The 25590-nt window shown below is 48.6% G+C and overlaps 1 protein-coding gene across 1 annotated transcript in view; it reads left to right on the forward strand.

The window, feature by feature from the left end:
- The window catches only part of LOC106897193 (chromosome unknown open reading frame, human C10orf76), a 145990-nt gene that overhangs the window by 114928 nt on the left and 5472 nt on the right, over positions 1-25590 (forward strand). Inside the window, exon 24 of the mRNA XM_014957680.1 lies at positions 21026-21142. Coding sequence (XP_014813166.1) covers positions 21026-21142 — 117 coding nt within the window. The remainder of the gene's footprint in view (positions 1-21025; positions 21143-25590) is intronic.

Here is a 25590-nt window from a genome sequence, read left to right on the forward strand (position 1 = left end):
GAAGGGACCTCTGGAGATCATCAACCCCCTGCCAAAGCAGGGCCACCCAGAGCAGGTTGCACAGGAACGTGTCCGGGGGGATTGAATGTCTCCAGAGAAGGAGACTCCACCACCTCTCTGGGCAGCCTCTGCCAGGGCTCTGCCACCCTCACAGCAAAGAAGTTCCTCCTCATGTTGAGGTGGAACTTCTTCTGTTCCAGTTTGTGCCCATTCCCTCTTGTCCTGTCCCTGGGCACCACTGAAAAAAGCCTGGCCCCATCCTCCTGACACCCACCCTTGAAGCATTTATAGGTGTTGATCAGATCCCCCCTCAGCCTTCTCTTTGTGTCAGGGAGTAGGTCAGTGAGTTGGCACGACGTGGCTAACTAACTGTTCTTGGGGTGCTTTGACTTTGAGAAGGTGTGTACAATCTTTTGGAGACAAAAGTGAGCTGCCCTGGAGCCCCATGAGGATGTTCAACACAGTGGAAAGTCAGAAATAATAGTATCATGGTGACACCATGAGACATTGCTTTTCTGAGTGCTGCTATCAATTCCCCCGTGGTTCCATTTCTTCAGCAACATCTGTGAATCGAACCATTGCTGGTCTTCCAAGTTAGACCCCAATCTTTTCACTTGGGCGTTGCGTGGTCCTTTGCAGCCTTCTCCTATTTCTGTGAAAGTTAATGTTCCAAACCCAGGATGAATCAATCCATATGTGAATGTGGAGGTGACACACAGCCTACCCTCAGATTTCTCTCATTCTGCCGGCAGTTCTCCTTCCAAGTGTTTAAAGGGAGAGTGGACTCAGCTGGCTAGTGACTGAGTTTCCCTTCCCAGTCCTCTTCTGCACTAGGAATACATATATTCCTCCCCAGACCTAAATACTAGCTTTTGTTCAGCTGTGTCATATTGCTGGTGGTTTGCTGGAGTTAGGCAACTTGTGTGAAATGTTAGTGAAATGTCACCCTAAGGGTGTATCAGTGAAGCCGTGATTTTGTGTAACGGGATGTAACACACAATATGGATCTGGATGGAGCTTCCCATGACAGTGTCTGCAGGGTTGTTTTGTCCCTTTCATGTCTTAACAAAGGTAGCTGTGAGCCACAGTGTAGGCTTTTTAAGGCTGTGTTTTGTTGGCAAGAAATACTCTCTTTGTTGAACATCTTGCAACACTAGGACAGGAGCAACCTTCCAGCTGATGGAAAGAACACTGTGGATTTGTGAGGGAGCCAAGGTTGTCATGCTGGGACTTCGACGTCCTGACTGTCTGGTTTGGTTTTTGCATCCAGGCTGTTTTGCTGGGAATTTTCTGTCCTGTTGTAAATGCTCCTGAAAACCAACGACTTGATGGAAGCACCTCACTACAGACTCTCAGTTGTCACTTCAGCTATAAAGATGTGCTTTTCTATTTTAAGTGATGGACCTATTTAATTACAGTACCACCTACAAGTCCCTTTGTAGGCATAGAAAGGAAACTTAGGTCTGTTGCTGGGCTAAACTCCCCTTCTCAGAAGAATAAAAGGAAAGCTGCCTCATCCCAGCCTTCTTCGCAGACACCTGAGCGTGACACACTTTTTGCATGAGAGAATATTAACATAATCTGAACTGAATTTCTCCAGCTGATGACAGTTCCCCACATAGTCCAGCTCTTGCTGAGCTTTCCACCCTCAGTAGTGCCCAGAGGGATAATATTCCAGGACTGAGTGAGTCCTGTCATTATTTAATATGTTGTCATTTCAGAACAAGGACTTAGCGATGCCAGGGCTGGGCAGTTAATGTCAAACATCTCAGCATAAAGAAGTTGGTTGCTGTACTGGGACCACTGACCATTCCTGTCCCAATCCCTCATCTGGAAGTCAGTTGTTTAGGTGAACCAGAAGCTTGTGGTCTTGTCCCAGCCTGGACCCTCATCCTCATCCAGAAGCCCTTCATGGAGTGAAGCCTAGTTTGAAGATGGAGGCAACTCTTCTGTTGGGAGACCTGAGTTGAAGCTGCCATGCTTTTTGTACATGAGATCCTGACTCAGTGTGACCTCAGCTTACATGTGGCAGGAAGGGTTTAGAAAGGGTCAGGTTAAGATGTTTAAGGAAGAATGGTCAGTCGGTTTTATCCTGTTCTTTGTTTAAAAAACAGAAGGTGCAAAAATTTCATGAGTCAAAGTGGGCAGCAGGAGGATTTTATTTTGCTAACATTCCCCTTTAAAAAAAGGAAGAAGAATCACCTGCCTGTACTTTCACGGAAAAAAAAAAAAGAGTTTGAAGATGGAGGCAACTCTTCTGTTGGGAGACCTGAGTTGAAGCTGCCATGCTTTTTGTACATGAGATCCTGACTCAGTGTGACCTCAGCTTACATGTGGCAGGAAGGGTTTAGAAAGGGTCAGGTTAAGATGTTTAAGGAAGAATGGTCAGTCGGTTTTATCCTGTTCTTTGTTTAAAAAACAGAAGGTGCAAAAATTTCATGAGTCAAAGTGGGCAGCAGGAGGATTTTATTTTGCTAACATTCCCCTTTAAAAAAAGGAAGAAGAATCACCTGCCTGTACTTTCACGGAAAAAAAAAAAAAAGGTGCTTTATTTTCCAGCTCTCAACAGGGTTGGGGTTTAAAAGGTGAATCCAGACTCTGGACTGTTGACCCTATCCCCAGGGATCTTACATAGCTGTACCCAGGTGCTCCCAGATGGCTGCGGATTCTTCTGCCCTGCCTCTTGATACTAAGTCAGGAACAGATGCTGCAGAAATATCTACAAAATATCTACAAAATGCTTAAGATCACACCTCTCCTCTGTCCCTCGCTCTTGAAAAAGACGATCCCATCATTCGGATGCTCAGTGCCCCTCCCTGGCAGAGCTTTAAATGCCCGTAGGGTAATGGTGAGTGGCATTTCAGACCGCAGGCTTTTCTTACTCCATATAGCTCCTACTGTATGCTCTCTTCTCTCTGGGTATTGAATTGTTGTTCTGGCACAGCCTTTGACTTGAGTTTTTCCCTGCCCCTCTCTCTTCTGTGGGGGGCTGTGTGCTGTCACGCCGCTGACAGCGCCGGCGTTTGAGAGGATTCCTTCACATGTGCCTCTTCTGGCATTTTACGATCCCGTCCCTTTCAACATGTAATAGCAGAATATAAAGTAGGTCACTTTATTTCCTTTCTGCTTTTCTCAGTTCTGCAGCTCTTGTGATCTTTGAATTCTTTCTGACTATCAGAGGGTTTTGGAGACTCATGACTGGGAGAGTTCAGCAGGCTCCTCAAGCCTCAGTAGTCATCCCAGGATTGGGTCTTAACAGGGCACTAGGGACATCTTTCTACGTAGCCTTTGTGTGCCTCGGATACCCTGTTAATTAGTGCCCTTGCCGTGTTCTAGAGGGATGAGAAGGGGGAACGATGGCAGCTTTCCTAATGCACAGCCATGGCTCGCTGCTATGATGCATCCTGTGGCTGCTGCCAGCCCTGCCCTCCTGCTCTCTGCGAGTTGATTGTAGCTGGCAGTCGTCGTCTAGAAGCAGCAAACCGAGTGAACAGCTCTACTTATTACCATTTATAAAAATGCACCAAACAAAAGCTCTGGGCACAGCCACAAGTCAGTCCTTAAAAAGGCATATGGAAGGAATTGAGTCTTCCTGAGCCAGGCCAGTTCAGGCTACTGTCGATTGACAACAACCCCCAAAACTTTAAATTACCTGATTTTTTCCACCTGCAGACTTGCTTTTGGGTTTTATTCATACGGTTTATAGTGGTGGAAGCGCTGGGGTTAAATCATAGCACGGATTCACTGAAACTCCCCCCTGTGAAGTCTCTGCAGAGTGATGCAGAGACTCTTCAACTTCTGTCACCTGGTTTCCCAGCAGGGTAAGTGCAGTGCCAAATTATTCTGTGTTAACCCAGGGTGAGAATGGACCCCTATGGTTTATCCCACCTTAAATGTGTGTTACTTTGTGGTCAAATGCATGGAGACTCCGTATTGTGTAGAGCTTCTCTGAAACGTGAGACCAAATTGGAGACGCTGAGACCCCTGGTCCAGAGCTTCCACCCAAGCTGCCTTCTGGTGGTGTTGAATCCCTGAGGGAGCTGCTCGACTGACATGCCTGGGTAGCTGGGGAAAGTCAAGTAGAACTGGAGTGTATTAGTATAAGGTGCAGTTCCTTAAGAAATTTGCTAAGCAAGCATGAAATCCGCTTTAAATATAGTCAAAAATTCAGATGTGAGAGTAATATCAAGAGGGCCATGCAGCAGCATTTTGGGAAGAGCAGAGTTTAAGATTCCCATTAAAACAAAAATAGTTGTGCAAATAAAACTATCGGCTGATGCAGTGCAAATTAGTGGGTTTAAAATCTGGAGAAGAAGCAGCTGAGTTATTAATCCCTGAACTGAAGCCCTTAAGCCCTTTTAGAGAGTGACTTCTTGCTTGTCTTCTAATCCCTTTGAATCATGGAAAACATAGACCCGGAGTTGTTCTCTGCTGTGTAGCAAAAGGAAATTTAACCAGTGAGCTAAATAAATAAATAGATTAATTGGCAACAATAAGGAGCTGTGTATGCACTGTATCTAATTGCTTTTTTATATTGTCTTCCTCTGACTTCTTGGAAGACACAGGTTTGTGGGTTGCACATGCAAAAATATGCTAAAAAAAGCCCCAACACCCCGCCAAGGCTTTGAACCTTCAGCTTCAAAGATCATTGTGTGGATCACCTTATATTACTTTGGACAGTCTCTAATGGGGACATTGCTCAGCCAAGCTGAATTTATGCAGTAGAAATTCAAGCTGAAATTGAACACACCTCGGAATCACGGAGTAAATCAAATCTCATTTCCTTGCTTGCAGAGAACCTGGGCTGTGTGGGCTTTCTTCTTCCTCCTCCTCCTCCTTTCTCGGTAATTTTTATTCTACCAGGTCAGAGCTACCTTTTTCTTATGAGGAATACTGAGCGAGCGGCTTCCCTGAGCCTTATTCAAAAGCCCATCAGAGCTAATAGCTTTGAAAACGTTTGATGTCCAAGAGGCACTTGGGAGCACTAAATCCTCACACGGGGATTTTTAGGCTGTTGAACAATGGTGTCCTCCAAGCACTGCAGAAATTACTGTGGAGCTGATATTTCCATTTCAGATCCTGCAGGTACTTCTCCGGGAATATGGCAAAAGAGAAATTTAGAGAGAAAGTGGAAGCCTTGGTGATCCACTCCTTATCCCCAGTACATCCCCAGATATCCAAATACATCCCATCTCTATAGCCAGCCCTTCAGTGTGCCCGGGTGGCCAAGAAGGCCAATGGCATCCTGGCCTGTGTCAGGACCAGCGTGGCCAGCAGGAGTAGGGCAGTGATGGTGCCTCTGGACTGGGCACTGGTGAGGCCTCACCTTGAAGGCTCTGTTCAGTTCTGGGCCCCTCACCACAGGAAGGACATTGAGGGGCTGGAGCGTGTCCAGAGGAGAGCCACCAAGCTGGGGAGGGGTCTGGAGAACAAGTCACACGAGGAGAGGCTGAGGGAACTGGGCATGTTGAGTTTGGAGAAGAGGAGGCTGAGGGGAGACCTCATTGCCCTCTACAGCTCCCTGAGAAGAGGGTGGAGAGAGGTGGGGGTTGGCCTCTTCTCCCAAGGAGATAATGACAGGAGCAGAGGAAATGGTCTGAAGTTGGGGCAGGGGAGGTTTAGATGAGATACTGAGGAGAATGACTTTGCTGAGAGGGTGGTCAGGCCCTGGAACAGCCTGCCCAGGGAGGTGGTGGAGTCACCATCCCTGGAGGTGTTTAAGAAACGTGTAGATGTGGCACTTCAGGGCATGCTTTAGCGGCCAAGACTGTGGGGGTCTTTTGTGTGTGTGTGGTGGGACTCGGTGACCTCAGAGGTCCTTCCCATCCATGAAGATTCTGTGATTCAGTTTAGAGCTGTGACAGCGAAGGGTGCATGGTTTTTGGTTCAGAGGGCAGGCATTGTGGACAAGTGATTCTCCAGCCCGCAGCTCTGTGTATTGATTAGCTCAACTTGAGGCTTAGTTGTGTTCTCCTCATCCTTTGGAGAGAATGGGTCCGGTGCCAGCAGAAGTCACCTTTTCCTTGAATGTTAATGGTGGGCACGCAGCCAGCACAATCATTTTATCTGGCCCATTAGCAATAAACCTCCACTTTGTGTCATGTCCTTCCTGCCCGTCCAGCAGCTGAAGCTCTGCGGAGATAACACCACCACCCTCAGAGGTAAGATGCCTCTTTCCAGTCTCTTCTCAGCCATACGGTCTGAAGGGACTCGTCTCCTGCGGTGGTTTGGGGTTATCGCTGGGAGTGTGTGAATTGTGAGAAAGCTGGTGCTGAAGAGGTGGTAGGTCTGATGCTTTAAGCACATGAGCAGAACAAGAGTTGCAGGGATAAATACTAAGTTCCCAGGCACACAAGCCCTTTTTGTCCTCAAAATATCTTTGGGTTATAAGATGCCGCTTTCCTGCGGCAGGAATCCTTCTTGAGAGCCATACCTATTATTTTGGGCCCTGATTGCTTCCGTTAAGTATAAGGAGAAATGACTAGAAATAACTGAGTGTCAGCAACTTTTGGTGCCCCTGTGTTTATTTCAGAGAATGCACATGGACTTCCTTCCCCGAGAAGAGCAGTAATAAGCAGGAGACCATTGATTTCTCAGAAACCTCTGACCTGTTTGCTCTGTGTGGTCCGTGCCCGAGTCTCTGCTCCCTCTGAGGTTCCCCTTGCTGGCTCTCTGCTGCCCAGCTCTCCTGCACATCTCCATTTCACTCAAGAAATGGAGATTTTAGCCCACAAAGTTTAGCATCTCATCAGGCCTGCCCTTGCTAATGATTTTCTTGGATCGTGGCTTCTGTATTTCCAGCTGGCCCACTAGCTATTTAAATTTCGTTTTGAATTAACTTAGCAGTCAACTTTAAGCAGCTCTGTCTTTATGGGCAAAAGATGTTTTCTCTGCTTGGCCGTGGATGCTTCCAATTGTAAACTGCCTCATTCTGTTTCAGATCTGGTCATTGCCCAGATGGAGTTCAGAAAGAATGACACATTCCAACAGCACAAAAGGGGATAATTTAACAAATTAAAATGTTAACAAGCTTTACTCCATCAGCCTGTCGTATCAGAGATTATTTGGTTCTCTTATTTCTGCCCTCATCACCGACCTTGTCCTTTCCTTTTCCTCCAGCTGTGCAGTGCTGGCAGAGTAGGATCCAAAAGTGTGTCTGGGGTTTGGGAGGAGTCACTTATTTGGGGCAGATTTGATCCCGATGTCTTGGTAGGAATTTCGTCACCGTCATGTTTCTTACAAACTTAACTTGCACGGGTTCATTCTCAGTATCTAGGGCATGGTCATCTCTGCTCCTTCTTACCTTCTCCGTTACTCCCCATGTCAGTACTGTGTCTGGTCCTCAGCACCCTCAGGGCTCCTGTCCGGACTGAGGAGACCTCCAAGCTGCACGTTAGAATGTTTAATTTCTGCAGTAAGTGCCTTTGAAGGAGAAACTCCAGGCTCTGCATTGCCATTCGGGTGACCTGCACTTAGATAAACCACTTTTGGAACTGCAGCCTTAGAACAGACGTTTTGTAACTGAAGTTCCCTTTCCCACTACAGGATTTTCTGTTTATAAGGAGCATCCAGCAGTTTAGAGCTCTCTGTTCCAACTCCAGATTTGCAAAAGCCTTAAATAGCTAAAACTTCTACGTGGGTTGGGACACAAACTTCCAAGTGTTGCCCAACTTCCCTTATTAGCTCGCTGCCTCAGAGTACTGCTACCACAGGGGTTTCTACCTATTTGTAGCTAAACAATTGACTATAAATAGATTTCTTTGGGGCTGTATCATTAGAAGGAATTTTTGCAGATTGAATTAGCAAGTTTCTTCAAGTCTTTAAGCTGTAGTAAAGTCTCCTAGCTATTGCCGTGCAGGAAAAGACTCTGGGAGTCACTACGATAAGTCTGGAAATGCTGACCCAAGGCTCAAAAATGATCAGAAAAGCAATTAGAGAATTAGAAATTATTTGACAGAGAACAAAAATAAGGCATGAGTATTGTGTTGTCACCGTGTGAGTCTGTGACAACCCATGTTTTAAATCTTGTATATTGATTCCAGTGACCTTGTTTCAGAAAAGAGATTGTAGAACTGCAATATAGTACAGATAAACAAAAAGTTATTTGCTCATCTGGTTTCTTGGCTCCTCAGACTTCTTGTGTGTATTCAAGAGTTCTGGTTTTCCCTGTCTTAGAGCGGACTTGAGTTTGTTTTCCACATGTGGTCAGTTGGGCAGGAGAGCTCTGGATTTCTTTTTTCTTGGCCTTTTCATTGCATCTCCCGAGGCCACTGAATTATTGTGTTTTATCACTTCTGTCACGCAATTAATAATTTGCCTTCTGTTGTCACTATTTAATTGCTTAAATGTAAGTAGGAGCTATGGAACTGATCTTTTAAAGCTCTGCCCCTCCAAAGCCGTATCTTCCTTCCCCGATTCTAAACTGGGTGTTTCTCTGGCGTGTCCTGTATTGTTTTGCTTTAAATATACAGCATGCACTTGGTTTGTGGCCAGTTTTTTGGGTGTATTACTATGTAGCTTTGCTGCTTCCTTTAATTGAATTTATTCACGTCGTGCAAACCAAGAGACAGGATTCCTGATAATAAAAAAAAAAAAAAAAAGACAAAAGTCATGAGCTGGGTGGTTCATTTATTTTTTCTCAGCAAGTGCCAGACCTGGGGCTGTACCGGTGGCATTCGGAGCGGCCGTTCGCTTGCTAGTGGCTGTAAAGGCAGAAGAAAAATCAAATGCATGGCAACCTCCAAGGCTTTATGGAGTGTCTGTGTTCTCCTTTCATTTGTCTTGATCTTCAAGTCAGGGTCCTGCTGAGGTTTTTTTTTCTGCGTCACTGTCTGTAATCACTGTATCCTGTAGAAGTCTGTGGTGGCACAAGCTCCCTTGGGTCCCCCGCTGATTCCTGTGAGCCTGACCAGGTGACATGGTTCCAGAAAACTCCTGGTGGCTGCAGATGTTTGATTAGACCATAACCGGAATAAGCCTCCCCGTTGTTTTTTTTTTTCCTTGGGCACAATTAGATTTTGGTTTCTTTGAATTGGAACAGTCCATTTGCTTCTTTCAGGGTTTGATTGAACAGCGAGGCTTTCGTTGCATAACCTGTCTTAATCTGTTCTCTAGACAGCCTTATTCCTGAGCCAACTGTCTTCTGGGCAAATTTGAATTTCTTTACTAAGAATGAGTTTCCTCTGGTGTACATCAGGTATCCTGTTGTCACCCTGTCGAGGCATTCTGAGCTGAAAGTTGTATATTTGAGTTTCAACGTTTCCCAGGCTGCTTTCTGGCTGCTGGCCCTAAAAGGTTTTATTTCTGACCTTTTCTTAAAATTGTATAGCTGTCTTTGATTGCTGTAACATTCTGTGTGTCCTGGCTTCTCAGTTTGACTGGAGCAGGAGCTGAGGACTTAAACTCTTTTACCTTGTTTTTGGCACTGAGGTTACTGGTCTGACTTTGGTCAGTTGACTGGTGCTGGAGAGCTGCTGATGGTTGGGTTTTCCCCTCTAAGTTCAGGGGGATGAGGTCTTCTGTAAATAGAATCACAGAATCATAGAATTGTCTGGGTTGGAAGGGACCTTTCAGATCATCCAGTCCAACCATCAACCTCACTCTGATAAAACCCATCACTAACCCATGGCTCTAAGCACTATGGCAACCCGGCTTTGAAATCCCTCCAGGGATGGGGCCTCAACCCCTTCCCTGGGCAGCCCAGTCCAAGGTTTAAGAACCCTTTCCATGGAAAAATTGTTCCCAATCTCCAATCTGAACCTCCCCTGGTGCAACTTGAGGCCGTTTCCTCTTGTCCCATGGCCTGTGACTTGGGAGCAGAGACCGACCCCCCCTGGCTACCCCCTCCTTTCAGGGAGTTGGAGAGAGCCAGAAGGTCTCCCCTCAGCCTCCTCTTCTCCAGGCTGAACCCCCCCAGCTCCCTCAGCCTCTCCTCATCAGACTTCTTCTCCAGACCCCTCCCCAGCTCCGTTGCCCTTCTCTGGACCCGCTCCAGCCCCTCAATGTCTTTTTTTTCTGTGGGGAGGAGCCCAAAACTGGACGCAGCCCTCGAGGTGGGGCCTCCCCAGTGCCCAGGACAGGGGGAAAATAGCTGGAGGATTGGACATGAATCACGACCTCCCTTTGCTGAGTGCTGGGTAGCCACTTAGGCTGAATGGGTGATACTCACAGTGAGCACAAGGATGCTCTCTTCCTCTTGTCTGGAGCTTTGGTGACAGCAGTTGATTTACTGCTGTGCTAGAATGCAGCTGGTAGATAAAAAGCTTCTCCTGGAACAGCCCATCACATTTCAGCACTTAAGTTAATTGTAAGCACAATGGGGAAATAAAAAAATTAACGGTCCGGTCCATAGCTATCTGCAGTGCATTTCAAGCCTTGGCAGAATTGCAAGTGCTCTTACGTACCTAGCAGTGAGAAATGTTTTCATAAATGCCACCAGCTGGAGATAAGGGTTCACAACTCCAAAATGGGCTGTAACTCCAAAATAGCAAATCTATCCATCTCAGGGTTTTATGTTCCTGCCATCCTCCTGGCTGCCGCCTGCCTTCCTCACAAAATCTCTAACAACAGCCCAGTTTCGTGGACCTCATTCCATTTCTGGCGGATGTCTCCATCCAAATCTAAAAGTCTTCTCTGGAGGGTGCTTCTTTTATTAATTGAAAATTTTTAAGATAATTTGCTTCAGGATCTTTGACTTCTTTTTCCCTGCCTGGGCTTTGGAAGAGCCAGCGTTGTGCAGTACGTGGCTGTTCGTTCCCTTGGCAGACACCCACTGAACCCATTTTCCTCCCTCGAATGACACGGAATTGCCTCCTGTATTTCCTCTGGAGAGCCTGTCCCTGCAGTTCGGGAAGGAGAGCCCGGAGTCCCACCAGGAGAGCCAAGTTCTCTGTGCCAAGTGGGGTATGTGGATCAGTATAAACCCACTGACCATCCGTGCAACTGGGGAAAGCGGAATGGTCTTGGGAAGAAGCAGTGGGAGCCTAAATGCATGTTTGCTTCTTGTCCTCCAAGCCCAAAGGAGTTGAGCAAAGTACATTTAACACGAATGGGAGCTGCCGTCTGTGTAGATGTGACTTCTTGAAATTACTTTGCAGTAAAAATATTCAAGGCACAGGCCTTCTGGTGAGGTGAGCAGGCTTTCAGCTCCCCAACTCCTGGAGCTCAGAGTGTGTCATACTCCTAGCACGGGACTCCCCAGCCCTAGTGGTGGCCACACAGGGATGTCAAGGGTTATCAGCCACCTTAATATCCCCTGTTTGTCTATCCAAATTAAGTCCCCTGCAAGCCGTGCAAGTAGCTGGTCTCAGTAACCCTATGTCTCTCTTATTAACAGCAGGTTGAGGAAGGTTATCCTGCTCTGCCCTGGGGAGGCTCCATCTGGAGCACTGGGACCAGTTCTGGGCTCCCCAGTTCAAGGACAGGGAACTGCTGGAGAGGGGACAGCAGAGGCTACAGAGATGATGAGGGGCCTGGAGCATCTCTGTGATGAGGAAAGGCTGAGGGACTTGGGGCTTTTTAGTCTGGAGAAGAGAAGGCTGAGGGGGGATCTGATCAACACCTATAAATACTTCAAGGGTGGGTGTCAGGAGGATGGGGCCAGGCTTTTTCCAGTGGTGCCCAGGGACAGGACAAGAGAAATGGGCACAAACTGGAACAGAAGAAGTTCCACCTCAACATGAGGAGGAACTTCTTTGCTGTGAGGGTGGCAGAGCCCTGGCAGAGGCTGCCCAGGGAGGTGGTGGAGTCTCCTTCTCTGGAGACATTCAAACCCCACCTGGAGACGTTCCTGTGGGACCTGCTCTGGGTGGACCTGCTTTGACAGGGGGTTGGAGGAGATGATCTCCAGAGGTCCCTTCCAACCCCATGTCATTCTGTGATTCTGTGATTACTTGCCTCTTTTCTACTTTGCAGTCTTTCTGCTCCTTGAAGTTATTGTGGAATCTTGCAAAGGCCTGTCCCACAGGAATCTTGGAATGGGGACTGCATTGGGCATTTACAGCTGCTTCTGGGTGGAGCTGGATAACAGTTTGGGCTTTGGGATGTTTCTGAAAGCGGTGTGATTTCCAGGCTGGTTGGGTCAGTGAGTCTTTTTCCCATCATTAGAGTTGAACACCTTGGGCTTCTAATGGATTGTGGTTTTAAAGCATTTCTGGAGCAGATAACTCTTGTCCCAAACGGGGATGCCATTTCTGCTGGCAGAGTTCAGAGAACAACAGTCATTTTCTGAGTGAGTTTATAAATTATTTATCTCTAGAAGAGGCACCTGTGGGCAGGGGAGAAAGACAGTAACTGAACCCTCCCACTCCATGGATAGAAACTGTCAACTCTGTAGGCTCGTTCCTTTAAAGATCACAGATCTCTCTGAGATCACTCCACAAACATCTGAGCTGCTGTGTATCATCTGAGCCCGACAGAAGGGCTCTGTGCTGAGACGAGGAAAAGAGGGTGTGAAATGTCTGTCCTTGCTGTTGCTAAGTAAAATAATAATAATAATAATAATAATCTTTTATGTACTGTTGAAACCCTTTGTGTAGAGAAGTGGCAAGCTCTGGATTTCAGTACCACTCAAGTGCAAATGTATAAAAGCAGTCCTCAGGAGGGGTGTAGGATGTGGGGAGTTGGTGTTCCCTCGTGTTTGGCTGAGCACAGGGAGGTTCAGGGGACACAGCGGGGCTGCCAGGAGCGATGGGCAGGGACAAGGGACGAACTGATGGGCAAAGACTGTTCACTCCTGGGCTTCTAGAAATAGTGTGTCCTGGCTAATGCTTAGTGTGCTGAGCAGAAGAAGACTGGCAAACATAAGGGGTCCTTGCACTCACCTGAGCAGTTGAAAGCAGCGTGAGGCACCTCCTCTCCCTGTCTCTTGGCTCACCCATCTTCGCTGTGTGCTGCTCAGCATTGTCCATCTCGCCATCTCCAGGCACTGAACAAGAGAGTCCTGTGAGTACCATCAGCTTTTGCTTCTCCATAATCAGGACTGGAGCATGTGTTCGTGGCCCAGTGCCATCCTGGGGCTCATGGGGAGCTGCACCCAGCTCTGCAGACCTTTCTCCTTCCCGAGACAGACCTCTCCTGTCCTACTGCACGGCGTTGCTGGCCAGTCCTGTGTTGGTGCCCTCTGTTTCATACCTCAGAGGAAGGGTTTGCCCTCCTTGATTGCTGTCACTTAATCTTTCGGGCTCACTGAGCTTTTTACTATTGGAAAAATCCTCCTTCCAGGAATTTTTCCTGCCCGCAGGATGGTTCCTCCTACTCCTACAACTAGAGTTGTGTGAGTTGGTGAGGGCTGTCTTACAGTCTTAGTCTGAGCAGCCTCATGCTCTCAGCCCAAAGCAGGAGAGGGCCATAGGTCCTTCACTTGGGTGTTGTACAAAGAGGAGCTGCTTAATGCAGGAGATCTGGGGCACTGGAGCAGGAATGACAACGCGCTGTGGCCTGACTACACTTGAGTCTCAAGCCCAGATCTTTGTCCTCCCCACAGCGTGCCCCAGAGCCAGTCTGGATCTGTAGATGTGTGCTGTACGCACAGCATGTCTTGGGAATCTGAGTTGCTAGACTGCCATAGCAACACCCTCCTCCTCTTCCTCTTAGCATTTGTGAACATGGAATTAATACTCATGGCTTGATCAGCTTGGGGTTGAGGGATGGTGTTGAAACTTCAGCACTGCATTGAGAATCATAGAATTGTCTAGGATGGAAGGGACCTTTAAGATCATCGTGTCCAACCATTTAGCTCCAAGACAGCTGCAAAGATAAGGTTGTGTTGGGTCAGACAAAATCTCTGTGCTGCTGCTTGTCCTAGGGCAGGTACTTTTCTTGAGCTGCTTCCAGGACATGTTGGAAGTGTTCAAGGCCAGGCTGGATGGGGCTTGGAGCAACCTGGTCTGGTGGGAGGTGTCCCTGCCCAGGGCAGGGGGTTGGAACTGGATGGTCTTTAAGGTCCCTTCCAACCCAAACCATTCTATGATGTGTGTAGCACTGGCAGCCTTGGTGGCTCCTCACTCTGAACTTGGCTCCTGCAAACAGTTAAAGAGGAGAGGGAGGAGGAGATGAGTGCAGCTGGGGTCTGGGCAGAGTCTGTTGGGAAACGTGGCAGCTGTGTGTGTGTGTGTTTATTTAACTTCTAATTATTTAGTTATGTGCTTTGTCTTTGACACTTCTGGGGATTAATTCTAGCAAAGGCTCTAGCCTGCATCAGCAACTTTTAAGTTGCTCTGTAAGAAGTGTGATGCCATTTGGAAAAAAAAAAATCATATTCCATATTAATTAGAAGATACTACTGTAAAATTTCTGTCAATTATCTGGCACTTTCTTATGGAGAGGCAATAGGCTCTTTGTAGTCCAGGTGGCAGCAGCCTTTTCATTACAATGAGAAATGTTGCTATTCAGTTGGCTTCACCAGGAAAAACACTCGGGGACTATGAGCTGCTTGTGGAGATTAGTGGGGGAGAAAAAGGGGAAGATTTGTACTAAACCTGGAGTAAACAAGCCAGTTTGAAGACTTCAGTGTAAAATGCACATCAGTCTTCTGCTAGAGTAGGCAAACCCTAATGTCCCTTCCATCCTCTGAGCTGAGGGAACAGACTGCTGGGTTAGTTTGGGGTATCTTGGGCTTTGCTGAGGTTTCTGAAGTGGGACTGCCATGATTCCCTCTGTGGTAGAGGCAGTGACAGGCACTCCACCAGCTCTGTAGAGAGGACAGGAGGCATGTTTGTCTATTCCTCTATCCCCAGCTGCCCCTGGCTCCTGTACTGTGCCCCTGCAGTAGCACTGGTGGGGGGTAGGCATTGCCCCATGCACTGACTGCTCCATGCTCCAGCAGAGAAAAACCTCATGAGGTTCAACAAGGGCAAGTGTAGGGTCCTGCACCTGGACAGGAAGAACCCCAGGCACCAGTAGAGGTTAGGGGTGGATCTGCTGGAAAGCATTTCTGAGGAGAAGGATCTGGGGGTCCTGGTGGACAGAAAACTCTCCAGGAGCCAGCAATGGGCCCTGGTGGCCAAGAGGCCAATGGGATCCTGGGCTGCGTAGGGAAGAGTGTGGCCAGGAGGTGGAGGGAGGTCATTCTCCCCCTCTGCTCTGCACTGGGGAGGCCACAACTGGAATCCTGCCTCCAGTGCTGGGCTCCCCAGTTCAAGAGAGACAGGGAACTGCTGGAGAGAGTCCAGCGTAGGGCAACAGAGATGATGGAGGGATTGGAGCATCCCCCTGATGAGGAAAGGCTGAGAGAGCTGGGGCTCTTCAGCCTGGAGAAGAGAAGGCTGAGGGGAGACCTTCTTCATGCTGACAAGTCTCTAAAGGGGGGGTTGAAGGAGGATGGAGCCGGACTCTTTCCAGGGGTTCCCAGGGACAGGACGAGGGGCAACGGGCACAAGCTGGACCATGGGAAGTTCCACTCCAATGGGAGGAAGAACTTGTTTGGGGTGAGGGTGGCAGAGCCCTGGCAGAGGCTGCCCAGGGAGGGTGTGGAGTCCCCTTCTCTGGAGATCTTCAAGCCCCACCTGGATGCTCCTGAGTGATGTGCTCTGGGCAGCCCTGCTTTGGCAGGGGGGTTGGACTGGAGGGTCTCTAGAGGTCCCTTCCAACTCTGACAGTTCCCTGATTCCATGACAGCAGCACCTCTGAGGGTGGCTGGGTCTGATCTGGAGAGCTTCCCCCTGTCCCAAGCTGGACTTGAAGGGGGGGAGGGTGGAATGTATTTTAACTTGGGGTTGTTGGTTTGAGGTTTTTTTGCCTTTTGCTTGATGTGAGATCATTCAGTCAGTTCTTTTCCAGCTGCTTCTGTGTTGTGGTAGCTAATGACTGTCTTAGGGGCACGGAGAGGCTTTAGTGAGGTGCTGGGATGCTGCTGATTGCATTCTTGTCCTTTCCTGCGCTGATTAAAAAGACAGTGTAGAGACCTTGCTTTCTTCTTGCTTCTGTTTTTTTCTTGATTTTTCTGTCATTACCCCTGCCTGCTTCCCAGAACCTACCCCCCCGCCAGGTCCTTTGGCTGGGTGGTGTGAATCGGTAGTGCTCTTTAATTTTATGTTGCAGTAAGGCAGAAGCTGCAGCTGCAGATGATGAAGGATTCTGCAGGTTAAAAAGTTACTCGGCGATGAAGCGGAGCGTGCCTGCCAGATGGATGGGCCCTACTTCTGCATCCTGCCCGTTAGATTTCATTGCTTGTGCAATCAAAGTTCCCTCTCTGGCTTTGCTGCTAACGGTGGCTGTGTTCTCCTGGACAGGATGGGGGTCAGGGACTGCTTGCGTGTGATCCCCTTGTTTCTCCAGGGCAGGCTCTTCCAGAAGGTCCGGTCTCTCCTCGGGGAGTGCAACAATTCGGCTCCTGTTGAGGATGAGTCAGAGGGAACGGCTCCGGTGCAGAAAGGAAGGAGCCTGTGTGTCGAGAGTGGTGCAGCAGAGCACGGTCTGGTTTCAGTCTGGAAAATTTTAGGGCAGGGGCGATTGGTTCTGGAGGAACTGGTTTCAGAGCTTGTGTCCATGAGAGTCCACCGACCCTTCAGAGGTTGTCCAGTGGGTTTGCAAGGGAGCAATAAGATGGTGGATGCAGCAAAATAAGGAGCCAAAAACTCTGAAATAATTTTGTTCCTCTGGGTGCAGCAGTGTGGCATGGCATGGGTGGGATGAGAGGTGAGCCCCACATCAGCCCCTCCTTTGGAAGCCAGCCCCCCAGCTGTGTTACCCAGAGGGTTTCCTCTACTCACAGGTTAGAATCATAGAGTCATAGAATGGTCAGAGTTGGAAGGGACCTTCAAGATCATCAAGCTCCAACCCCCTGCCCTGGGCAGGGACACCTCCCACCAGACCAGGTTGTTCCAAGCCCCATCCAGCCTGGCCTTGAACCCCTCCAGGGATGGGGCAGCCACAGCTTCTCTGGGCAACCTCTTCCAGGGTCTCACCACCCTCACAGCAAAGAATTTCTTTCTGGGATCTCATCTAAATCTCCCCTCTTCAATTTAAAACCATTCCCCCTTGTCCTGTCACTCCCCTCCCTGACCGAGAGTCCCTCCCCATCTCTCCTGTAGCCCCTTCAGGTACTGGAAGGCCACTGTAAGGTCTCCCTGGAGCCTTCTCTTCTCCAGGCTGAACACCCCCAGCTCTCTCAGCCTGTCTTCACAGCAGAGGGGGCTCCAGCCCTCTCATCATTTCCATGGCCCTTTGCTGGACCCATTCCAACAGGTCCATGTCCTTCCTGTGCTGAGGACTCCAGAGCTGGACACAGCACTCCAGGTGGGGTCTCACCAGAGCAGAGTAGTAGGTGGTCAGTGTTACTGGGGAAGGAGAGCTACGGGACATGGACAGTTGTAGCTGCAGGAGGAAGCTGAGATCTGAGTGTCACAGAAAGCACTTGCTGTTCAGAGCAGCTCCTGCAGGGTTGGTTTGGGGGACACGTACACAGGGACCTGAATTGCTGACGTTTCTCTGGAACTTCTGGAAAGCAGTCAGTGAGGGAACGGTGGGGCAGGGGGTTAATTTGATGGCAAATTGTCTTTAAATTACAGTGGTGCAGCTCCACTGACTCCTGGTTTGTTGCAGTGCCGTAAATAAGGGAATGTGGCCTCGATGGCCGATGCAGGTAACTGCGGGAAAGGATCCAGCAGCCTTCGCTTTTCTTGGATTGACCATGTCTGAGTTGCTTACTTCTGTCATACTGCTTTTTTAAGACTGATCCCCCTGAGGTAACCGACAAAAAGAGATTTAGATTGTGACTCCTCTTCACTTTTTTTTGGCTGTAAAGATCCAGTAAAGCTTTTTTTTTTAAAAAACACAATAGTTTGCCCTGCATGTTTCTCTTCCAGTCTAAGGAGTGTCACATCAAGCTTCTTGGAGATCATCCACAGTCCATTTTCCTCTCTCCTTGCCAGACACTAGAGGTGGTGTTCTTCCACCTGCTTGTGACATTTTAAAAAACTGAATGACTATTTAACATCTGTGTGGGAGAGTCCAGCTAAAAGTCCCTTCCTTTAAGTTATTCATACTTCACCATCTTCGAATTCTAGGAAGAACGGGTTGGACAACACCTTGAAGGAGAAATGCTTTATTCTCAGAACTAAATTCCTCTAGTTCTTTTGTACCTGACAGAAGGGTACAGATGAAGATCTCATGCGTTTCACGCAGAAGGGTGTTCTTCCTGCAGTAGTTTTCCCGAGCAAAAGTCAAAGCAGTGTGTGAGAAGGGCGAGGGATGCTGACACACAATCTTCTCTTACACAGAGGATGCGAGTTTTGTCATCTCTGTAGAAAGCTGATGCCTTTCAAACCTTCATATTAGATGCTTTTAATACCTCCTGCTGCTCTTTAACCTCTCCTCTGTCTAGCAGCTGCATCTTAAAGAGCAGATGAAATTGTCTCAAGGATGGCAGGTCCTAATCTCGGTAACAGTTCCCATCCATTATAAGATATGAAGTGAAATGATCTGTGAGTGGGTTTATCTCAGATCCCACGTAGCATTTTTTTCTCAGCAGCAGCAAGAAAGGGAAATTATCAGGCAGTGAGAAGCTGCTGTTTATTTTTAACTTACCCTTTCTTTTTAAGTTCTATTTCATAATTAAAGGAGATAAGGAGTGGAAGCCAATGAAAATACATAGCTAAAGGGATAAGCTGATCTCAAGTTCACTGCAGAGATTACAGTAAGTCGTGGGTAACACAGTAGAGACTTTGGGGGCTCTTATTCCTTCCCTGTCCTCCTCCTGGAGTATCAGACTGAGTTCTTAGCTGTCTTTCAGAGGTGACACAGGAGGGCTGATTTAAAGGATACTGCTCACAGAGCTCACTGCTGCACTCAGAGTTTACTGCTCTGCACCATGGCTTGAGGGTGATGCTTCTGTTGAGTGTCCTAAGAGATCTCTACTTGGAGCTAGCAATGAGGAATCCTGATTCTTCATGGAGAAGCTGTACATCCATTGTTTGGGCACACCTGTATGACACCACACATGGCTGTGTGTATGGGGGCACAGGGGGGTGAAGAGGAGCCCAAGGGAAGGTTCCTGGGGAGTGGGGTAGCTCTGGGTAAAAAGCTTCCACTCTGAGTTACTGCCAGAGCAGCTTGTTCTGCTCCTCACCTTTCAAACAAGATTTCTCCTCTGCATCTAATTAATCTTGGTCAATTTGGCTTCCCCAGATTGACAGGAGGATAGCCCTCTGATTCATGCAAGCTGCTAGAATCTAGCTCAGAAGGAGGTGCATTATACTATTACTCTCCATCCCTAGCGGATAGTTGCATCCCAGAGGAAATCATTCCTGTACCCGGGCAGCTTTCATTGCTGCTCCTGGCTCCACCATCCTTCTCACAGCATCTGCACACAGAAACAAGGAGGCCAGATGGAATTTGGAGGTGGCTGTCATCGCAGGGGGTTCTTCCTCCCTGCCAGTGGAGCTGACAAACAGCATTAAGGAAACGAGTCCTGGAGAGGAGGCTGCCTGCTCTTGCAGCAGCAGGACGCTGGCAGGCTGTTCTTAAATAACACTGCAAAATGCTGATTCCTACCCCTGGCTCGCCTCTGCAATGCTGGAGTGCAGTGGGGATACAAAGGGGCTCTGCTGTGTGACCATCTCACCTGGGAACCACTTCTGGGACCCTTTTTTACCCCTAGTCCTCATTTGGATGATGCCCTGTGGCTTCTGCCACTTCAGGCTCTAGCCTGCTTCTAAGCCTTTGCCTGATTGTGTATCTGTGTGCCACTGCCACCTGCTAAATCTGGGGGGAAACAGCTTTTGAAGGCACCCTAAGCAGGTCTAGGTTTCCTAGAGTAAAGGGTGTAAGAACACGATTCAGCCCTGTAAAGGGCAGGAGCTGCCAGCTGCCTTAGAGGGCACTTGAGGGAGTGTTTACATTGTTGGGAGGACAAGAGGAGAAGTTGAAAGGTTCCTTATTTATTGTTCTGGTCACTGTTGTCTCAAATCCTCTGCAGTGCTTTTCTTAGGATCTTTTCTGACTTTTGATGCCTTGGGGCAGAGTCCTCTTCCTTTGCACCTTATCCTCTGTAGTCCTCCTGGCTGAGGCTTTTCCTGAGCAGAGGTTACTGTAAGGCAAACCTCAGATGCTGGTATTCTGTTTAGCTCTCAGATCAAACGGTAACAGCCTAAGAAGTCCATGTGTTTAAGAGAATTGTTTCAAGCACGTGTTTTGCCCAGGAGTGCTGAGCTGTATGGCTCCTGATAGGAAGATTATCGTTACTTGCCATCTAACAAATGCTTTGAGGAATGCATTTGTCCATGCAATGCTTTGAAGCTAAACACCATTGTGGGAGTCCCTCTTGGTGTTCCCTAGTCAGGAAAATGAATAGTTCAATAGGACAGAGATGTGTAACTATGGATTTGCAAGTGTAGCCCGGTGCTGGGAGCCAGAGTAAGGCAGTAATATAACCCAGAGTGCTTTGGTTGCAGTGAAGGCAGGTAATAAAACATCTCCTGGGCAGGAAGACCTGGATTCGTGTCTCCATCTGTTTCTAAAACCAGAGTCTGTACCAGGGTTGGTCTTCTCTTAGTGCCTGTCAGAAGCTTGTTCCTATCCAGAGAGCAGGGTACTGCTCGGGTAGCTGACCTGAGCAGCTCTAGAAGCTGGGGTTGAGCAGATTGTGGATGGTGGTTAGTGACCAGGAGGGAAAAACTAGCAAACTATAGTGCTGGAAGGGCCAGGGAGTCAGGCAAACCTGTGTTTGTGTAGCGCCTGCAATGTTACATTTGGGTGTACACGTGGTAATTAGCTGCTTAATTTAATGAGATGTCTGCTTCTCCTGGTGACACAGTAGTATTTGAAAGCTGCTGCTGTCATGGATGCAGCTCATCCACTGTTCTCATGCGGGGGGAATTCTGTAAATTTGAGGGCTGTTCCTTACTGGCATTAGGAAGACTTCAGTGCCTACCCCCGTGTTGTTAGTCACGAGCCAAATATTGGCTGGTAAAGCCATGTATGTTGCAAAAACAGGTGCCAGAGCTGCCATCTCTCTCAGCTTTGCTCCTCCTGTGCCGAGGCATCTGTGGATGCTGACTCCTCTGCTGTGTCTGGCTCTCTCTGGCAGGTTTTGGAGGTGGTACGGTCCAACTACGACACGCTGACCCTGAAGCTGCAGGACGGACTGGACCAGTACGAGCGCTACTCGGAGCAGCATAAAGAGGCTGCCTTCTTCAAGGAGCTGGTAAGCTGCCTGGGCTCTGCAGAACCAACAACCCTTTTCCAAAGCCTTCTCTTATGGCAGGGGCAACGGGATTTGGGGTATTGCTCTTGGGAGCAGCTCTGTTACTCCGTTGGGCTGCCCCCAAAGATGGGGCAGGAATCGGGTCTGAACATAGAATCACAGAATCATTCAGGTTGGAAGAGACCCTTGGGATCATCGAGTCCAACCATCTCCCCTACTCTACAAAGTCCTCCCCTACACCATATCCCTCAGTACCCCATCTGAACGTCCCCTAAACACATCCAGGGATGGTGACTCAACCACCTCCCTGGGCAGCCTGTTCCAATGCCCGACCACTCTTTCTGTGAAAAATTCCTTCCTAATGTTCAATCTAAACCTCCCCTGTTGGAGCTTGAAGCCGTTCCCTCTTGTTCTGTCACTAATTACCTGTGAGAAGAGACCAGCACCAACCTCTCTACAGTGTCCTTTCACGTAGTTGTAGAGAGTGATGAGGTCTCCCCTCAGCCTCCTCTTCCTCACACTAAACAGTCCCAACTCCCTCAGCTGCTCCTCATACGATTTGTTTTCCAGCCCCCTCACCAGCTTCGTTGCCCTCCTCTGCACTCGCTCCAGCACCTCCAGATCTCTCCTGTATTGAGGTGCCCAGAACTGGACACAACACTCGAGGTGTGGCCTCCCCAGTGCTGAGTACAGGGGCACAATCACCTCCCTGCTTCTGCTGGTCACACTATTTCTAATCCAAGCCAGGATGCTGTTGGCTTTCTTGGCCACCTGGGCACACTGCCGGCTCCTATTCAGCTGCTTGTCAGTTAGAACCCCAACCACACAGACACAACTAGAACAGACACCGCACATCTCGACACCCCTGAAGCTGCCTGCCCTGCAGTACATGGGTACGTGGTTGGGGAGGAACCACCAGGCTGCTCAGGCCAGCAACCGGGCTGTCACTCCCTGTCCCTTCTGCCACGGGGATCCGCTGGGCTTTGTGGTGGTAAATCTGACTGCTCTCACCTGGGGTTTGTCACGCAGAACCCCTTAGCCTTTTTGCTGTTGTTAAGGGGACCACAAAGTGTGGGACTGTGCAGAGTTACCTGATGCTGGTGAAACGTGTGTTTGCTCTGTTTCCCTCCATCACTTACAAAATGGGGTTCCCAGGCAAAGAAAGCTGAGGCATTCCCTAGAAGTGTCTCCTGCTGCCGGAGGAGAAGGCTACAAAAATATAATATACTACATATACTACTATAATATACTACTAAAGACTAGAAAAATAATATAGTGAAGACAAAACATGAGGCCAAATAATTTGGGTTGATAGTTATATTCTTCAGCAAGGCAATTTGTTCACCCCACTCCAGAGAAACAACATTTTCATGTTGGATGGCTGCGTGGCAGGAGAGGCGATGTTTTCGTAGTGGCTGGTGTCTGAGGGGAGCCTGTTTTTCCTCGCTTTTGAATCATTACAGCTTCAGCGAAGGGGGAGATTTCTAACTCTGGCAGCTTTCTTTCTCCACCAGTCTGAGAGCTGATTCTCCCTCCCAGCTCTGTCCTGGCTGATTGATGAGTAAATTGATGCCTGCCCACTCCGTCACGAGTCTGCAGGAGTTTGGGAGTGTTATGCCTCCCTCTGTCTACTACTGCAAGCACGCCTGTGTTGGTCTTGCTTCCTTGTGCAGAATGCTTTTTAATGTTTTTTTGGGTCATTCCAGCACTGCCATGGGGTAGGGGATGGGCAAAACCGCTTGCAATTATTTTCATGCCATTTTTCTGTGCTCTTTTGTGCCTGTTTTTGTCTCTCACGCCTGCTGTTTGATACCGTATCTGGAGCACATGCAAAGAAATTTGACCATAGCCTTCCTGTGCCACAGGCTTCTCCTGTTACCTGGGAATGAGACACGTTCATGTTTGTGTTGTCATCTGCTCTGTCCCAAGGGCTCCTGCCCTCCTCGGCCAGCATCTCCTTCCCCAGCATCTCAGCCACGTGGCTGCTCTCCTTCCTGCCTGCCCCACTTTCCACATGGCCTGGCAGGAGCTCGGGCTGATCATGCCAATTGATTAAAATGACATTCTCAGTCCTAAGATCATTACAGCTACAAATTGCTTCGGCTAAAATGACTTTCTTCCTAGCCTGTTTTGGTTTGGTTTGTTTTTAAATCCCAGTTTTGTATCATTTAAGAATCTGTTTAGCATAACCAGCCCCTTCTCAACTCCCTTCTGAAAATTGCCCGTCCAGGTACCCCTGGGACCTTCTCCTCAAGAGCATATGAAAGCCTGAATAATTACTGTCTGAATGTGCTGATTTGACCCAGTTGTGAATCTGTTTAATCCACATTTCTCTAGATGCCCTGAGAATTGGGGCCCTATTAAATGTTCTTTACTCACAGCTACAGAAAATCCCCTGCATTCCATTAAGCTGTTCCCTCAGCACAGCGGGAAATCAACCTGATGCGTGATGATTTGTCTTCAGCAAACCCCGCCAGCCCCCGGCCTCCACCAGCCTTTTTTCCTCCAGGTGCACGGTGACTGATGGCTTTATTAATTGTTCCAACAACTCCTCAAAAAGGCCCTTAGTCCTGTCCTGTCCTCCCCGTATCCTCTTCAAAGCAGGTACTTGGCTTCCTTTTTGTGAGGCTTCTGAGTCTTCATAGAATCATAGAATGGTTTGGGTTGGAAGGGACCTCAAAGATCATCGAGTCCCAACCCCCTGCCCTGGGCAGGGACACCTCCCACCACACCAGGTTGCTCCAAGCCCCATCCAGCCTGGCCTTGAACCCCTCCAGGGATGGGGCAGCCACAGCTTCTCTGGGCAACCTGGGCCAGGCTCTCACCACCCTCACAAGAAAGAATTTCTTTCTGGTATCTCATCTAAATCTCCCCTCTTCCAATTTAAAACCGTTACCCCTTGTCCTGTCACTGCACTTCCTGACAAAGAGTCCCTCCCCAGCTCTCCTGTAGGCCCACTTTAGGTACTGGAAGGCTGCTCTGAGGTCTCCCCAGAATCTTCTCTTCTCCAGGCTGAATAACCCCAGCTCTCTCAGCCTGTCTTCATAGGAAAGGTGCTCCAGCCCTCTGAATCATGATTTAGAGTTGGAAGGGACCTTAAAGATCATCCAATTCCAACCCCCTGCCCTGGGCAGGGACACCTCCCACCAGACCAGGTTGCTCCAAGCCCCATCCAGCCTGGCCTTGAACCCCTCCAGGGATGGGGCAGCCACAGCTTCCCTGGGCAACCTCTTCCAGGCTCTCACCACGTTGCTGGTCTGACGTTGGATGATCTCCCCCTGCCCAGCACGTTGTGTTTCGGTGCCGAGGGCTGACGGATTTCGTGGAGGGGGCAGAGTGAAGTTGCTGCAATTTCCTTCCTGGGCTCTGCCAAAGGAGCAGGGCTGATGGTGAACTACAGGTTTCCAGTATGGTTTCCAAGCTCACGCTGGTCCCATCAGGTCTTCCTGAACAGGATCTGCTTCCAAATAATTCTGTCCAGATTCTGCCTGCTTTTCTTCTCTCTTTCTGTGTGATTGCATTAAAGCAAATCCTTCTTGGTGGGGAATGACACGCGGGAGCCATTTCCCTTTCTGGCTGCCTTTTCATCTCTCCGTGCTCCCATTAAGTGGGGGAGCAGAAACTTCCCCAAGCCATTCTCTTGGCTCCTTTATGTTCAGAAATCTTGTTCTCGCTCCTTTGACGTGCTTTGCTAATGCACTGCTTCACTCCTCTGGCTTTGCCTCGGTGCTGCTCTTCCTTGCTAATCCCAAAGAAAAACCTGCTTTCTTCTCCCATTCCCTTTTCAAAGAAGCTTTCAAAGGCCTTCGGAACTGCAGCCACGTTGTGGTTGGAAGGTGATGTGCAGAGTGTTCTATCAATTGGGTTTTCTGGCCTGTTGTGCTGCCTTTGAGGGGCTAGAGGAAGGAAGTTAGGAAGTTTTATAACACATTTTTTTCTTTTCCTTTGAATCCTCAGGGATGTCATTTGAGGTCTGTGCTGCTTTGATGGAAGGAATGGTTTGGATGTGAGCTTTTGAACCCTCACGTTGCAGCCGGAGGAATGGGTGGAAAGAGATTCAGCATCTTTCCAAAACATTCACTGTCTTTGCAGTTGGATAGGTTTCAGCAGAGTCTCAAAATAGTCTGATTAGGGATTGATTTCTGCAGGGGAAATTACACTAATTTGACTTTTAATTAGATGTAGTAGTCAGTGTAAACCTTCCTCCCATTGTACAGATTTCTTAAGAGCCGCTTGTTGATTGGAAACAGGTTTAATTGGTGGGGCTTGCTGCAAAGTAGGAGTGTCTGTGCAGCCTTGCACTCGTCCAGCTGTAATGAGGGAAACATTATTCAGTTCTAATTCTGTGTCATGTAGTTAATGCCACTGCTTCATCCATTCTTTATTTGCTCATTGTTCTCCAGATGATGTCAGCATTTCTTGCATTTTCTGTTTCTTCACAAGCTGTG

This window comes from Calidris pugnax, unplaced genomic scaffold (assembly GCF_001431845.1).
Source record: "Calidris pugnax isolate Ruff unplaced genomic scaffold, ASM143184v1 scaffold4, whole genome shotgun sequence".
NCBI classification, from domain to species: Eukaryota; Metazoa; Chordata; class Aves; order Charadriiformes; family Scolopacidae; genus Calidris; species Calidris pugnax.